Genomic DNA, 15,687 nt, shown 5'->3' with positions numbered 1-15,687 from the left:
GAAGGGGAAGGGGAAGGGGAAGGGGAAGGGGAAGGGGAAGGGGAAGGGGAAGGGGAAGGGGAAGGGGAAGGGGAAGGGGAAGGGGAAGGGGAAGGGGAAGGGGAAGGGGAAGGGGAAGGGGAAGGGGAAGGGGAAGGGGAAGGGGAAGGGGAAGGGGAAGGGGAAGAGGAAGGGGAAGGACAGACCAAACCAAACCCAACAAAAGTCCCAAGCAAAACAAAATAAACCCAACAAAAAACACCAAACCCAACTCCTTGTTTCTTGCAGGAAGCAGAATATTTTGTAGTTCTAGAGTTTGTTCAGTCTGGAGAAGAGAAGGCTGAGAGGGGATCTGATCAATGTCTATCACTAGCTGAGGGGTGGGTGTCAAGGGGAGGGGGCCAAGCTTTTTTGGGTGGTGCACAGTGATAAGACAAGGAACAATGGAGACAAACTTGAATAGAGACAGTTTCAGCTCAACATGAGAAGAAACTTCTTTAGAGGGAGGGTGTGAGAGCCCTGGAGCAGGCTGCCCAGAGAGGTTGTGCAGTCTCCTTCTCTGGACACATTCCAAACCCACCTGGATGCATTCCTGTGCAGACTACCCTGGGTGATGCTGCTCTGGCAGGGGGGGTTGGACTGGATGATCTCTGGAGGTCCCTTCTGACCTCTAATGTACTGTGATCCTGTGATACTGTAATATTCTGTCTTCCTATAAGCAATTTAAAGAACTGAGACCTCAGGTGTTTAAAGCAGTTATTTCCCTACACAGAGCATGTAGTACAGTGGACTCCCTGACTTCCTAAAACTGTAACACGGCAAGAAAATCCTTTGAAGAAAAGCTGTAACCCCCCCGTGAAATTCAGTATCATGAACAGCTGTGGCCTTAGTGAATTCATTTCCCACAAGCTTAACTATGTGAAAGCAAGGAAGATGTCTACTGCCTCCTGTAGCCATAGGTATTTTTATATTATATGTATTTCTTTATATATACATATATATTATATTAGCCTTGCTAACCTCTCTACCAGCCTCATCTGTACTCCAGTCACATCACTTGTTCCTGTAGGATCACTTCTGCCTCAGCTGACATTGCTCACTACGCTGGTGTGAAGCTGCTTTCAAAGCACCCAGGACACTTGGCTGAAACTGGGAACTAAAGCACTTTGGAGGTTCTGGTCCTTGATTAAAACAAAGATTGGCTGGCACATTAACGTACCCTAAGGACCCCAGTCAACAGAGTCCTCGCTTTTAGAATAGAAGAATAGGATAGGATAGGATAGGATAGGATAGGATAGGATAGGATAGGATAGGATAGGATAGGATAGGATAGGATAGACCATGTTGGAAGAGACCTTCAAGATCATCAAGTCCAACCCATCAACCAATCCAACCCACCTAAACAACTAACCCATGGCACCAAGCACCCTATCAAGTCTCCTCCTGAACACCTTCAATGAAGGTGACTCCACCACCTCTCCAGGCAGCCCATTCCAATGGGCAATCACTCTCTCTGTATAGAACTTCTTCCTAACCTCCAGCCTAAACCTCCCCTGGTGCAGCCTGAGACTGTGTCCTCTTGTTCTGGTGCTGATTACCTGGGAGAAGAGACCAACCTCTGCCTGTCCACAACCTCCCTTCAGGTAGCTGTAGAGAGCAATAAAGTCACCCCTGAGTCTCCTCCTCTCCAGGCTAAGCAACCCCAGCTCCCTCAGTCTCTCCTCACAGGGCTTCTGTTCCAAACCCCTCATCAACTTTGTTGCCCTTCTCTTGACATGTACCAGCAAGTCAACCTCCTTCCTAAACTGAGGAGCCCAGAACTGGACACAGGACTCAAGGTATGGCCTAACCAGTGCAGTGTACAGGGGCACAATGACCTCTCTGCTCCTGCTGGCCACACTGTTCCTGATGCAGGCCAGGATGCCATTGGCCTTCTTGGCTGCCTGGGCACACTGCAGGCTCATGTTCAGCCTACCATCGACCAGCACCCCCAGGTCCCTCTCTGCCTGACTGCTCTCCAGCCACTCTGACCCCAGCCTGTAGCACTGCATGGGGTTGTTGTGGCCAGTGTGCAGAACCCGGCACTTGGATGTGTTCAGTCTCATGCCCTTGGACTCTGCCCATCTGCCCAGCCTGTCCAGGTCCCCCTGCAGAGCCTCTCTACCCTCCAGCAGATCAACTCCTGCCCCCAGCTTGGTGTCGTCTGCAAACTGATGATGGACTCAATGCCCTCATGCAGATCATCAATAAAGATGTTAAAGAGCATGGGGCCCAGTACTGATCCCTGGGGCACACCACTGGTGACTGGCTGCCAGCTGGATGTGGCACCATTCACCACCACTTAAAATCTTGCATTTTAAACCACAAGCATACAGAGAAAAACACAAAAATAAGTGAAGGAAGAAAAAAACTCCACTGAGCTGGAGAAGCCAAAAAAAAAAAACACACCCCAGAAATAATTACAAGCACTGAGCCTGCCTGAACAAAGAAAAGCAGGGTGAAGAACAATACACTTTTCTCCTAGCTGCAATCTATTTTCTCACTCCCCTGCCTAAGCAAAAGCAAGTATCGATGCGTCCTACGTTCACGTTACAAAACAGCAGCACTGGCCATATGGGCAACCTCATCCCCTTTTTTTTCCACTCTGATATTTCCAGCATGTGTTTTCACCCTTGCATCAGAGATTTTTGTTGGCAGGGAAGAAGACAGGAAGAAGGGGGGGGGGTGGGTAAAAAAGGCCCCAACAGGTGTCTCACAAAGGGAGGTAAGGTTAACTTAGGGATGCTAATTCTCCTTCACAACAGGCACCGTGTTGGAGCCAAAGCAGTGACTCTCTTCCTCTGCTCACATGTCATTACTAGAGGCTCCTGCTGCCTCCCCTTAGTTCTTTTCCCTACAGCTAATCCTCATTTTAAATCTTTTTCTGTTATTACCAGAAAGATGAGAAAGATGGCTGTAGGCTAGTGGCAATTGTACACAGTGACAATACAAATTGTCGCTTGAAGTCTAGCGTCACGTTTTTATCTTCTGTTTTCCTAGGTGGTTTGAGACTCTGGTGAGACACCAGTGAAAAGATGGCATTTATGCAATACAATGGATGCAGCCTAGCAGTTATGTACAGGACTTAATCTGTAGGTTCAGAGGAGTAAGAGGAGACATAGTATTCTCTCTTCAATTTTAATGGATTTAAGGATACCGCTTTCCAAAGCTGGCTACATATGAGTAATTTCTCAGGAAATGAAAAAGACCCTGCTCTTCCAAAGGGTGCACCTGAAAAGCTACAACAGGCAAGAAGAAAGCAATATAAATAAAATCTCTGCAAAACTAGGCACAACAGATATGCTGCTGGTAGACGTTAACAACTGACCGCTGTCACCGTTCAACTTTGAAACATATACAGACTCATAGAATTGTTCAGGGCTGGAAAGGAACTCAAGGAGCATTCAGTTCCAACCACCCTGCCATGGGCAGGGACACTGCACACCAAATCAGGTTGCTCAGAGCCACATCCAGCCTGGCCTTCAAAATCTCCACGGACGGAGCTTCTATCACCTCCCTGGGCAACCTGTGCCAGTCTCTCACCACCCTCACAGGGAACTTCTTCCTAACATCCAATATGAAATCTCCCCATTTCTAGTTTTGTTCCATTCCCCCAGTCCTATCACTCCCTGACACCCTCAAAAGTCCCTCCCCAGCTTTCTTGGAGCCCCCTTCAGATCCTGGAAGGCCACAATTAGGTCTCCTGGGAGCCTTCTCTTCTCCAGACTGACAGCCCCAACTCCCTCAATCTGTCTCCACAGCAGAGCAGCTCCAGCCCTCTGCTCATCCTTGTGGCCCTTCTCTGGACACCTTCCAGCACCTTCTCATAACAGGGGCTCCAGAACTGGACACAGTGCTCCCAGTGGGGTCTCAGCAGAGTGGAGTAGAGGGGGAGAATCACCTCCCTCACCCTGCTGGCCACACTTCTCTTGATGTGCCAAGGATATGACCCCAGCAGAAAGCTATGACTACATTCAATTGCTGCTGCATGTGAGGAACCAAAACTTTGAAACAGAAAACCTCTGTAAGAAACAGAGAGCTAGGTGACATGTTTGCAGTGCTGTTGCTTGGTGCCCTGTGTTGAACGATGTTGAGGACAGGAGCAGGACAACAGGGCTCACCTCACACCAGTTGTCGTCTGATTTCCCAAGGTATCTACCTAAGAGGAAGTTTAGGCTCGAGGTGAGGAGGAAGTTCACAGAGAGAGTTGTTAGCCATTGCAATGTGCTGCCCAGGGAGGTGGTGGAGTCACCATCCCTGGAGGTGTTCAAGAGGGGACTGGACGTGGCAGTTGGTGCCATGGTTTAATAGTCATGAGGTGTTGGGTGACAGGTTGGACTTGATGATGTTCAAGGTCTCTTCCAACCTTATTGATTCTATGATAAGATAGGAAGGGCACACTTGGCATACTTTGACATGATTAAGCTGTTTAGGATGCAAAAGGTGCTGTATAGATGATTAGAAACTCCCCAGAGCTGTTACTATTGGGTTACAGCACTATGAAGCCACAGAGAAACTCAGCCATACAACCACCTCTTTTTTCAAAGACCGCTTCATCCTTCCCCCTGCAAGTTTCTCTGGCCTCGCTCTGTGTAACAATGAGCAGCTCTCTGATCCTTTCTTTCCTGACCACTTGACAAAAACACTGCTGCCAAATCTATTGAAAAGTGAAGAGACATAAATCTCTGTGGGCTAAAAACTGCTTGTGATGGCCATGCTCCATCCACCTAATCTACTTCATGTACATCATCCCCCAATGCCTAACTGATTGTAGAGGCGTTGACACTTTGAGGTCCAGGAGATTTACTCTTTTGAAAAGAGAAAATTAAAGAGTTACTGGATGTGAAGGATTAGTGATTAGACCATGGGCTTTTCTTGAAAAGAACCAGTAAAAATGTTTCAGTAGAAATAAATTGAGAGCCTATTTTTGGGCAATGCTCTTATAAAATTAGCCAAGGCTGAGGGAGCTGGGGTTGTTCAGCCTGGAGAAGAGGAGGCTCTGGGGAGACCGAAGAGCAGCTTGCCAGTACCTGAAGGGGGCTACAGGAAGGATGCAGAAGAGGAGGCTCTGGGGAGACCTAAGAGCAGCTTGCCAGTACCTGAAGGGGGCTACAGGAAGGATGCAGAGAGACTGTTCGTAAAGGCTTGCAGGGACAGGATGAGATAGGTTGGACTTCATTATCTCTGAGGTCCTTTCCAACCTTATTGACTCTATGATTCTAAGAGCAGATTTAGATTGGATGTAAGGAACAAGTTCTTTACTATCAGGGTGGTGGAACACTGGAACAGGTTGCCCAGGGAGGTGGTTGAGTCTCCTTCCCTGAAGATCTTCAAGGTGAGGCTAGAGGAGGCCCTGGGCAGCCTGATCCAGTTGGGGATGTGCCTGCAGACTGTGGGGAGGTCGGACTGGATGAGCTTTGGAGGTCCCTTCTGGCCCAGACCATTCTGTGATTCTTTAAAACACAATTTACATCAAGGCTTGAATGCTCTCTGTAATCATGGATACTTCACTGCTTCATTTTACTAAGTAATAAAGAACAATCCTCTTCTGATTGCTTCTTGAGACAATTTTCTAACCAAGCAAGATATTTTGCTCTCCTTTTCTTATGTTTATCAGTAAGGTAGCACTTTATGAGAGCTTGCATGCATTTTTTTTGTAATTTAGATGAGTGGCATTGGAGAAATGTGGGAGGTTGGACTCTGGCAAAACAGTTTCTCAAATAGGTACATATATCTCCCTCAGTATTTCATGTATCCAAGGTCCAGTCTGTGGTTTAAATATCCAGGAAAACTTTGTTAGTATATAAATGTGCACTTCTGAAGCAAATCCTCTCATCTGCATAGAGAGTTGACAGTTGAATGTTTCTCTCTCAGAGACTGACTCTCCAGCAAATATCTCTCAAGAAGATTAAGAGGATTGAGCTTAACTTTGGAAATGCCTGGATTTATCCAGACATGTGCAGTTTACTGCACAACAGTTTGGGTTTTTAAAATCTCAAACAAATTAACTGCATGTGATGAAAGCCAGGCTTCTGATTTTACAGTTACGTACTTCTCAAAACACTATCTCCTGGAGAGCTAGGCAGGGAGAAATTTGATGAAGTTCAACAAGGGCAAGGGTAGACTCCTGCACCTGGGAGGGAACAACTCCATGCACCAGTATAGGCTGGGGATGGACCTGCTGGAGAGCAGCAAAGGTGAAATGGACCTGGGGGTCCTGGTGGATGGAAGGATGACCACAAGCCAGCAATGTGCTCTTGTGGCCAGGAAAGCCAATGTCATTCTGGGGTGGATTAAAAGGGGTGTGATGTTCTCCTACTCCTCCACTCTGCAATGCTGAGGCTGCATCTGGAGTATTATGTCCAGTTCTGGGCCCCGCAGTTCAAGAAGGACTTCAGGGAACTGCTTGAAAGAGTCCAGCACAGAGCCATAAGGAAGATTAAGGGAATGGAACATCTTCCTTATGGGGAGAGCTGAGGGCTCTGTAGCTTAGAGAGGAGGAGGCTGAGAGGTGACCTCATTGCTGTTGATAAAGATGTGCAGGGTGAGTGCCCAGAGGCTGGAGCCAGGCTCTGCTGGGGGATGCCCAATGCCAGCACAAGGGGCAGCGGTGGAAGCTGAGGCACAGGAAGTTTCACGTAAATATGAAGAATTTTTTTTTCCCTGTGAGGGTGACAGAGCCCTGGAAGAGGCTGCCCAGGGGGGTTGTGGAATCTCCCTCTCTAGAGATATTCAAAACTCACCTGGATGTGTTCCTGTGTGATCTGCTCTAGGTTCTCCTGCTCTGGCAGGGGGGTTGGACTGGGTGAGCTTTCAAGGTCTCTTCCAGCCCCTGGCATTCTGTGGTTCTGTGAAATTCTCTGCTCTTTTGCCTTAAATCCTCAACTTGTGCTCACTATTTGTGCTTCCACTGAGCAACCAAAACCAGAGGTTTTACAGTATTCATATTTCAAATTGCATTGCCTGCAGGAACAGGACTTTATATCTGAATAACTAAGGTCAGCCAAAAGCTTGTACTAATCTTTCTTTGCATTTGCATGAGTGTCGTCTATGCTGAGAGGTGGGCACGTAGCCTGTCCAGGAACAGCCAACTGCAAGGACAAATCATTCTTTGTGCAAAGCTGATGACTTCAATCATTTGTCATCTTTCTTTTCTTTTTTTAAAGAAAGGGGTATTTAAAAAAAAAAAAAAAGGCTTCTGCCTGCTAACATCATTGGAGGGGTCCAAGACACGAGCTGCAATTAAGCAGATTGCACTTAAAATTACAGTAAGAGGTTAAATCTTTTCTGTGGCTACAAAAATGTCTCTTGGACAGCAGTGTGAAATGGGAAGTTTGTAGGATCCAGCACAGAGATGTTATTTATAAAACAAATCCTTCTTCTCCAGCATCATCTGCAGATAAGAGAGCATCTCTCTACTACACACAAAACCAGCACCCCCTGTGCTTTCTAATCATTGACACTCTTGCCACTTGTGGCAAACAGCGAATCCAGCCCTGTGCAGGGGCTGGTCGAAAGCTTCCATCCACTTCACACAGCTGGCACAAGCAGGTCCCCTTTGAGACATCAGAAGTAGAACACATACAAGTAAGATTAGCTTACTTTGCACAGAATAAATTCAGACAGGCTGAAGTGCTTACTGCACTGCTGCCACATCTAAAGAACGTTTCCAGCCTGATGAGGCTGACAAGGACCCTGCACAGCCATTGGTTAGACAGGAGCCTGCCAGCTCGTTCAAAGGTGCCTCTCAAACATTTCCTGGCCACCCATCCAGCTTCTGCAGAGATCCTCCTTATTGTATTACCAGTTACATGTTTCTGCACTCCACAAGGGTGACTCAATGTTAAAAGATGCCAAAGGAGCTTTGAAAAAGCTGCTTCCACATGTGTGTGTAGAGATAGAATCATAGAATCACAGAATTGTCAGGGTTGGAAGGAACCTCAAGGATCAGCCAGTACCAACCCCCCTGCCATGGGCAGGGACACCTCACACAACAGCAGGTTGCACAGAGCCACATCCAGCCTGGCCTTCAAAATCTCCTGGGAGAAGGCTTCCACCACCTCCCTGGGCAACCTGTGTCAGTCTCTCACCACCCTCATGGGGAACAACTTCTTCCTGACATCTAAGCTGAATCTCCCCATTTCTAGTTTTGCTCCATTCCCCCCAGTCCTATCACTCCCTGACACCCTAAAAACTCCCTCCCCTGCTTTCTTGTAGCCCCCTTCAAATACTGGAAGGCCACAAGAAAGTCTCCTGGGAGCCTTCTCTTCTCCAGACTGAACAGCCCCAACTCTCTCAGTCTATCTCCATAGCAGAGCAGCTCCAGCCCCCTGCTCATCCTTGTGGCCCTTCTCTGGACACTTTTCAACCCCCCTGTCAGAGCAGGACCACAGAATCTAGTGCTGGTCACACAGGAATGGGTCTTGAAAGTCTTCAGAGAAGGAGACTCCACAACCTCTGAAGAGCAAGAGAAGACATCCCTGTGACAGACAGCGAGCCAGGCAGGGAGCAACACATCACTTAGCACACAGGGAGCCAGGCAGGGAGCAACATATCACTTAGCACTGCTCCACAGGGCTTCACCCTCTTGCAACAGAGATCTGGCCTGGTGCTACTCCTCTGTCAAGAGCTGTATTTCACACTTTATGAATCTCATTTTCCCTTCCAAATGTTTTATAATTTTTTCCCCAAATATAATATACATTATACTAATATATGCACAGTCTACCACAAATTCTGTTTGATACAGTTTCCATTATACACATATATATGAGCAGAGATGGGGGGGGGGGAATCCCCATATATGTAGGCTAAGAGGATAAAATGAGAAGAAAACTGACAAGAGGAGGAAAGGAGGAAGGAAGGAGGAATACTCTAGCAAGTACCAGTGTGAGGCAATGGTCAGGTACCATGTGGTGCCACATCTGACTGAGTTTGTTTACCACATCTAAAAGCTGAAGGCAATTCCAAGCCCATTCATCTTCTTATTTCTCGTCACTGAAGATATAAAGGCTTTTCAGAAGTTTTGGGGCACCCCCAACACTGGAAAAATATTTGCTTGAAGTCACAGGAAAAAACCTAACAGAACTCAGTTGTGCATTACAGCCAAACAGTAAGAAGTCTTTCCAGTTTCCAAGGATATATTTGAAAGCAAGAGCAATTTGGTTGTCAATAGCCAATAGCTATGACCTTGTTATGAAGCTTCACAGGGATTAAAACATCAGCACTGTATATTCAGTCTATTCAAATTTCTTCTTTTATCCTCAGTCACATGAAGATGTGAGACCATCAGTGACATGAATAGCAACTATATCAGGAAAAACATAATGGGACATAGATTATTAACAGAAGACAGTTGAAACACACACACCACACCACACACCCCCCCCAGGAAAAGATATTCTCTTGTTCTTAATCACAAGATAGTCTCTGCACAGGCTAATTGCACAGCATCTTCCAAACCAAAAACTTTTCAGAAGAGCCCTTTTCAAGGGTCCTGTGCTGAAAGGAAACGGCACTGAGATTTTGAAGCAAGCCAGGTAAATTGCCTGATGGGTTTTCTTTCAAAGCAGATTTCCACCTTGGAAGGATGAGCAGAAGGAAAATTCCAAGTCAGACAAGCCTTATGAAAAATCTGCCAGAGGTTTAGCAAAATAAGAAAATGTTCAGACAGAGAGGTACATCTATTATGCACAGCTAGAAAGATGCCTGCTTCCATTTGCAGCCCTCCATATGACCCCTCCTAAAATGAGTGCCAAGGGAAGCACAGAAATGCTTCTCTCCCAACGTATTTTGGGAAGCTTAATGGTACTTGCAGAAAATGCTTCCATCAGACTGTGCTAACACACCCTTTAAGTGATCCCAGCCACAAGCAGCTCACCATGTGTACCTGTGGCGCACAGGAGCCCACAGGATATACTCAGAGACCGTGAGGAGGCTTAAGCTGGCTGTGGGAGATGACTCTGTGTGTGGAGAGGAGCAGGACACTGCCGCTGGAGGTGGATGCAGCATGTGAGACACTATGGAGCTTGTGAGGTGCTGACAGTCATGAGGATTAGAGGAAGAAATTGGGCTGCTGAGCAGTAAAAATTGGCAGTGCAGAACGTGATGGGGTTAACTGCACTAAGGCTTTGAGTAAAGCAAGGCAGGGAAGTGATCATGCCCCTGTACTTGGCACTGGTGAGGCCACACGTTGAATGCGGTGTTCAGTTTTGGGCCTCTCACTCCGAGAAGGACATTGAGGTGCTGGAGCATGTCCAAAGAAGGGCAACAAAGCTGGGGAAGGGTCTAGAGAACAAGTCTTATGAGGAGTGTCTGCGGGAGCTGGGATTGTTCAGTCTGGAGAGGAGGATGCTGAGGGGATGCCTCACTGCTCTCTGAAGTACCTGAAAGGAGGTTGAGGTGAGGCAGGAGCTGTCTCTTTTCTCCAGTATTAGGGGTTAGGATGAGAGGAGAAAGCCTGGAACTGTGCCAGGGAAGGCTCAGATTGGATATCAGGAAAAATGTATTCAAGGAAACAGTGGTCAGGCATTGGAGCAGCAAGCAGTTTTACACAGAGAGAGTGATTGCCCATTGGAATGGGCTGCCTGAGGAGGTGGTGGGGTCGCTGTCGCTGGGGGTGTTCAGGGTGAGGCTTGACAGGATGCTTGGTTGCATGGTTTAGTTGATTAGGTGGTGTTGGATGATAGGTTGGACATGATGATCTTGAAGGTCTCTTCCAACCTGGTTTTGTTCTATTCTATTCTGTCCAGGGAGGTGGGGGAGTCACTGTTCTTGAAGGTGTCCAAGAAACATGCGGACATGACACTTTGGGATGTGGTTTAATGGCCACAGTGGTGTTAGGCTGATGGCTGGACCGGATGATCTTAGAGGTCTTTGGCTGGATTCTGTGGCTGGATGTGGCTCTGGGCAAACTGATCTAGTGCAAGGTATCCCTGCCCATGACAGGGCGGGGTTGGAACTGGATAATCCTTGAGGTCCCTTCCAGCCCTAACAATCAGCAACTGCTGATGATAGGGGAAGCTGAGGCAGACCTGCCTATCCCATACAGAAAAGGATAAGATGTAAGACATGACGAGTGGCACACCAACACAACGAAATACTGTTGGAAAATGCCAACTAACTGCAACCAGAGCTCTCTGTCGCCAAAGATGGACCTGTGGAACAAGTGAAAAACAACTGTAGAGGTGTTTTGAAACGTTTCCCTTTCAGTTTGGAGTGACTGCTTTGGGTTTTTTAATGGAGGTGAATTAAGCTGAGAATGTACTGAAAAATCCATAGCCTTGAACATAAAACAAACCAAAATAAATATAATCCCCGTTACAAAAACCAACCAACCAAGCTTTTTTTTTTTGCTTGTCATTTTATGACAGCCCACATTGTAACTTTCTGTCTCAACCTGCACAAAGGTACAGTTCCCAATACATTCAGGGTTTAAGCTTTGAATTGGCCCCAAAAGATCCCAGGGTTGGTTCTGATGGACACTGGAGATAACTGATGGAGTGGTATTGATTTTTGATGTCAGGCATTTGCAACAAAGATAGGAAGGGTGCACTTTTTTACACAGAAGACTGACTTGGCCGTCACAAGACACCTGGCAGACAGGCTCTTCCCTTTCCCCAGGCTCCCAGGTGCTGGGACCACCTTTCCAAAGTAGTATCCACTGCTTTGAATTTCTTCCCTCAAAGAATTGCTGATCCCTCTCCCTCCTCCCAGCAGAGCACCACACAAAGGTCAGACAAAAGCCTTGGAGATTAAACTGTAAGTGATTAAAATTTCCATTATTTTGTGAACTTGCTTCACATATTAAAGAGCCCTAATGGAACCTGCACACATTTGTGCAGGTAGAAAGGCACATGATGACAGGAATTAAGGAAATTAATTCCTGTGCTTTGGACTGAAGTAATCTTCCAGAAAGTAATTGGCTTTCAATCATTCACACACAACATGCCCTTCACCTTTAAACGGCAATTCATTTCACCACACAAGTTTTGAATCCCATTTAGGTCAGGCTTTAAGAAAGCTCTCATCTTTGTACTAGAATACAGCCCTGTCCAGTAGATGTTCTGTCCAGAAGGAGACCGTATCAGAGTAGCATTCAGATTTCTGACGAATTATTGATGGTTTATAGTTTCAGCAAACCCTTAGCAAGGGGAAACACAGAACATTTCCTGACCAGAGATCAAGCAGCAATTTCCCCAGCAATGCAAGATTATTAATGTCATCTCTCCTGAAGCACTGTTTCCTTACTGTGCTGAGCTCTCTGTGGGACATGGCCAAGTGGAAATGAATGTATGAGACTTTCCAGGGCTGTGCTGAGATCACAGCAGAGCCATGCAAAGCACAGTGACAGTAAACATAGCCACGTCTGCTTTAATAAAGGCAACACAAATCTGGGAAACTTCACCACGCAGCACCTCTTCCGTGGCTGCGAAAGGCAGACTGGAGAGGAAATATCTGGAAGCATTGTGCTTCCTTTAGCTGATTCTGGGGTTGCTTCAGCCCACCCTCTTCGGTTGATGCGGCAGCAACACGTTGTAGGTGACAAAGTGTATTCGCCTGATGAAACGGGCTTCTGCAGGCCAGGTGCTTTATGCAAATCTAGTTCTTGCCTGTATTTTTTCCTTTTTGCACATCATATCCTACTATTCTGTGATGTTTTCTCTCCCTTGCACTATTATCAGCCCTGGCTGACAACCAGGGAGACTGTAACATGGGCACCGCAGCCGAATGGTTAAGCATCTCCAGGACACAGACCACAGATGCTTACATTTAAATTGGGACTAATTTGCATGTTTGTGGATTGTGGAATTATTTATTTATTTGTTTGTTTTTTTAAGCACAGTTTTAGTAATGAAAAGGAATGTGTAATTCTGAAATAGTAATACTTGCCTTTGTAAAGCCAGGTTTGCTAATGGATTGCCATCTGTTCAACTCTTTGCCAGGAAATAGATTTGCCCTGCTTACTGAAAACAGTATTAGGGTGAAACTGTAGATTACACAGTGGATTTGTGAGCAGTTTAATTTAAAGTGCACGCTGGCACTTTGTTATTTCAGTCAAAATAACTTTAGATTCTCCTTTTCTACTAATGCTGGAATTTAAGCCATTCAGCAAGCTGTATTCAGAGTACTTCATGGGCTGTTTTTCTCTCTGTTGGGCTTCAGAAAAGCTGCCTACCTCTGGTGTCTCATTTTGAAACCAAGTTCATCAGGTTTCTTTTGCACGGGATTTACAGCAAGAAGCTCTCTATCTTGCTTCAAAGGCTCCATCTTAACCCCCCAGGAAAAAAAAAAAAGAAACCCCAATGTTTAAAAACCCAAGGCACCAGCTTCAATCGTGTTTTCAATCATGTGTAGGTGTGAAAAGCCTCACAGAGCCTCTGGATGCAAGTTAGGAAAAAAGACACCTCGACAGTGCTGGATGCTGTATTGGGAGCCATTGGATCTCTCAAACTGATGGAGCCAAAGAAGCAAAACAAATCTGAAAAGGCAAGTTACTCTCCCCTGTAACCCACAGGAATCTAATAATGTCTCTGCTGAGCATTATTATGGGGACAAATGCACTGCGAAGGAGAAGGCCACTTTTACAACCTGGAGGCAAAAGTTGAATTTTAACATAACTTTATCATTTCAGCACCCTATTACCTTACCTCGATAAGGTCACAGACAGAGTCTCAGGGCTAACCAACCCCAGCCGCTCTCCCTACCCGGGCCGCCGCGTAGCTGCCTACAGGAATACGCAGCCGCGCTGGTTCGCAGGGTAACACGATCAGCGCCCGCGAACAGAGAAGCTGCGGTCACCGATACCTCCCCTGCACACCGCCCACCCCTGCCAGACCCCTAAACCGACACATTTTGCTAGCAAGCGACCGCCTCCACGGCAGGTGAGAGCCCACAACTCGCTGCCAGGAGGGGCCGGCCGGAGCCGCTGCCTGCCGCGGAGCGCCCCCTCCACGGAGCGCCCCCTCCACGGAGCGCCACCTGCGGGGGTGGCGGCGCCGGGGCCCTAGAAGCGGAGCCACGGGGGCGTGCGCCCGAGAGAGCGCTCCGAAGGGCGGAGGCGGCGGAGCGTCCCCGGTAGAACGGCGCCGAGGGGTGCGCTGCTGGCGGAGCCGCATCCCGCGCCTGCGGCACCGCCGGTGGGATGCCAGCCCTACCGCCGCCTCCCTGCCGGGACAAAGTTTTATCCCCTCCGTTTCGGCCCTTCTCCTGCCGCCCACCTGAGCCCCGCCGGGGAAGCGCCTCCTCACGGCTCTCCGCCACAGCCGGCGCCGCCGGCCCCACGCACCGCGGGGCCGAGAGAGGCGGCGCGGCAGTGCCCGCCGTCTGTCGCGCTGGCCCTGCAGGGGAAGACCCAGCGCTGCGCCGCGGCCGCCCCTCGGGCAGGGTGCGGGGCGGCGGGGGCGGCGGGGAGCCGCGGAAGCGGGGCTTACCTCTGTCCAGCGTGAGCGGCTGGACCGCTGTCAGTGTCGCCATGTCTGCGGCGGGGCTGGAGCCCGAGTGACGCGCGGCTCCGGCACCGGCGTGGAGTGCGGGGAAGGGCGGGGAGGAGGCTGGCAAGGAGAGGGGGCGGAGGAGGAGGGTGGCTCCGTGGGAGGAGGAGGCGAGCGGGGCGGAGAAGGTGCCCAGCGCAGGGCGGCTCAGCACAGACGGGGCGCCGCGATGTTGCGGACGCAGGGCGGCCCGGCGCGGCCCGGCGCGGGCTGCCGGCATGGCTGCGGCGGCGGAGCAGGGTCTGCCGTACGGCCCTGACCTCACTGCGCTCGCTTCGAGACGGACTCCCGGGGCCTGCGGGGCCGGTGCAGCCGAGCTGCGCGCGGGGGTGGGGGGCGGATCGCCGCCGGCTCCGCCGCCCCGGGGATGCCGCAGAGAACGAGAGGAGCTCCGCAGCGCCGCGGAGCGGGCGGGACGGGCAGAGGCTGGATTTGACAGCCCTGCCTCGCCGGGGCCGGGGGCGGTGGGGCGGGCCCCGCGTTCTCGTCGCGCAGCCGGGGGCCTGGTCGGCGGCGGGAGGGGACGGTGTGTCTGGGCGAGGCGGTGCTCCGAAGACTGGCCGCGGGAGATGGGAACCCGCGTCCGAAGCCAGGAGAGGAGGTACCTGGTTCCGGTGCTGGGACTTGGCCCCACGGCGACCCTTGGGGACATACCGAACTGTCGGCCTCGATGTCCGTCTGACCATCACCGCAAGAAACCCAAGCATCTTGAGCAAACCCCACGTCTTCTTTTAAAACACACCCAGCGTGTGCTGGGGGAGCACTCGTATCTGAACAGCAAGAGGCTGGTCACGGAGGTGCGATGGCCGCCTGTAGCAGATCAGCTGTACTTCCAACACTGGGGCTCTGGGAGGTTTGACAGCAGCCCTCGAGTTGTCGTTCGCACGCAGTCAGAGGAAAAGCTGCTCTCTGAGAAAAGGGTGACAGTGTGGCAGAGTCCCGCATGAGTTTATGCTGCCTTCCTTGTGGTGGACCGCTGTACAGAGGAAGGACTCGGTGAAGAGCGGCATCCCTTTTAACTGTTGCCCTGTGCTGTACCTGCGGTCTTGTGCTTGCGGAAGGAGCAACATTCCTGAGGGGAAGGTAGCTCTCTTCTCACCCACTGGGATTCGGCAAACCACAGGCTTGAAAAGTGCAGCAGCTTCAAGGCTGCACGTCAATAAAAAGCTTTCAACTG

At 49.4% G+C, this 15,687-nt stretch overlaps 1 protein-coding gene across 6 annotated transcripts in view; it reads right to left on the bottom strand.

Annotated features, from left to right (window-relative positions):
- The window catches only part of LIN7A (lin-7 homolog A, crumbs cell polarity complex component), a 72,968-nt gene extending 57,753 nt beyond the window's left edge, over positions 1–15,215 (bottom strand). The window contains exon 1 of one of the 6 annotated variants that reach the window (XM_054173772.1): positions 14,451–15,215. In XM_054173772.1, coding sequence (XP_054029747.1) covers positions 14,451–15,162 — 712 coding nt within the window. In that variant the 5' untranslated portion in view covers positions 15,163–15,215. The remainder of the gene's footprint in view (positions 1–14,450) is intronic. The other 5 variants (XM_054173771.1, XM_054173768.1, XM_054173767.1 and 2 more) reach the window with 5 other exon arrangements.
- Between the last annotated feature and the right edge of the window lie 472 nt (positions 15,216–15,687).

The sequence above is a fragment of the Dryobates pubescens genome, chromosome 27, assembly GCF_014839835.1.
Source record: "Dryobates pubescens isolate bDryPub1 chromosome 27, bDryPub1.pri, whole genome shotgun sequence".
In the NCBI taxonomy this organism is placed as follows: domain Eukaryota; kingdom Metazoa; phylum Chordata; class Aves; order Piciformes; family Picidae; genus Dryobates; species Dryobates pubescens.
The sequence above is the reverse complement of the archived record's forward strand: the minus strand, read 5'-3'. Positions and strand labels throughout refer to the sequence as shown.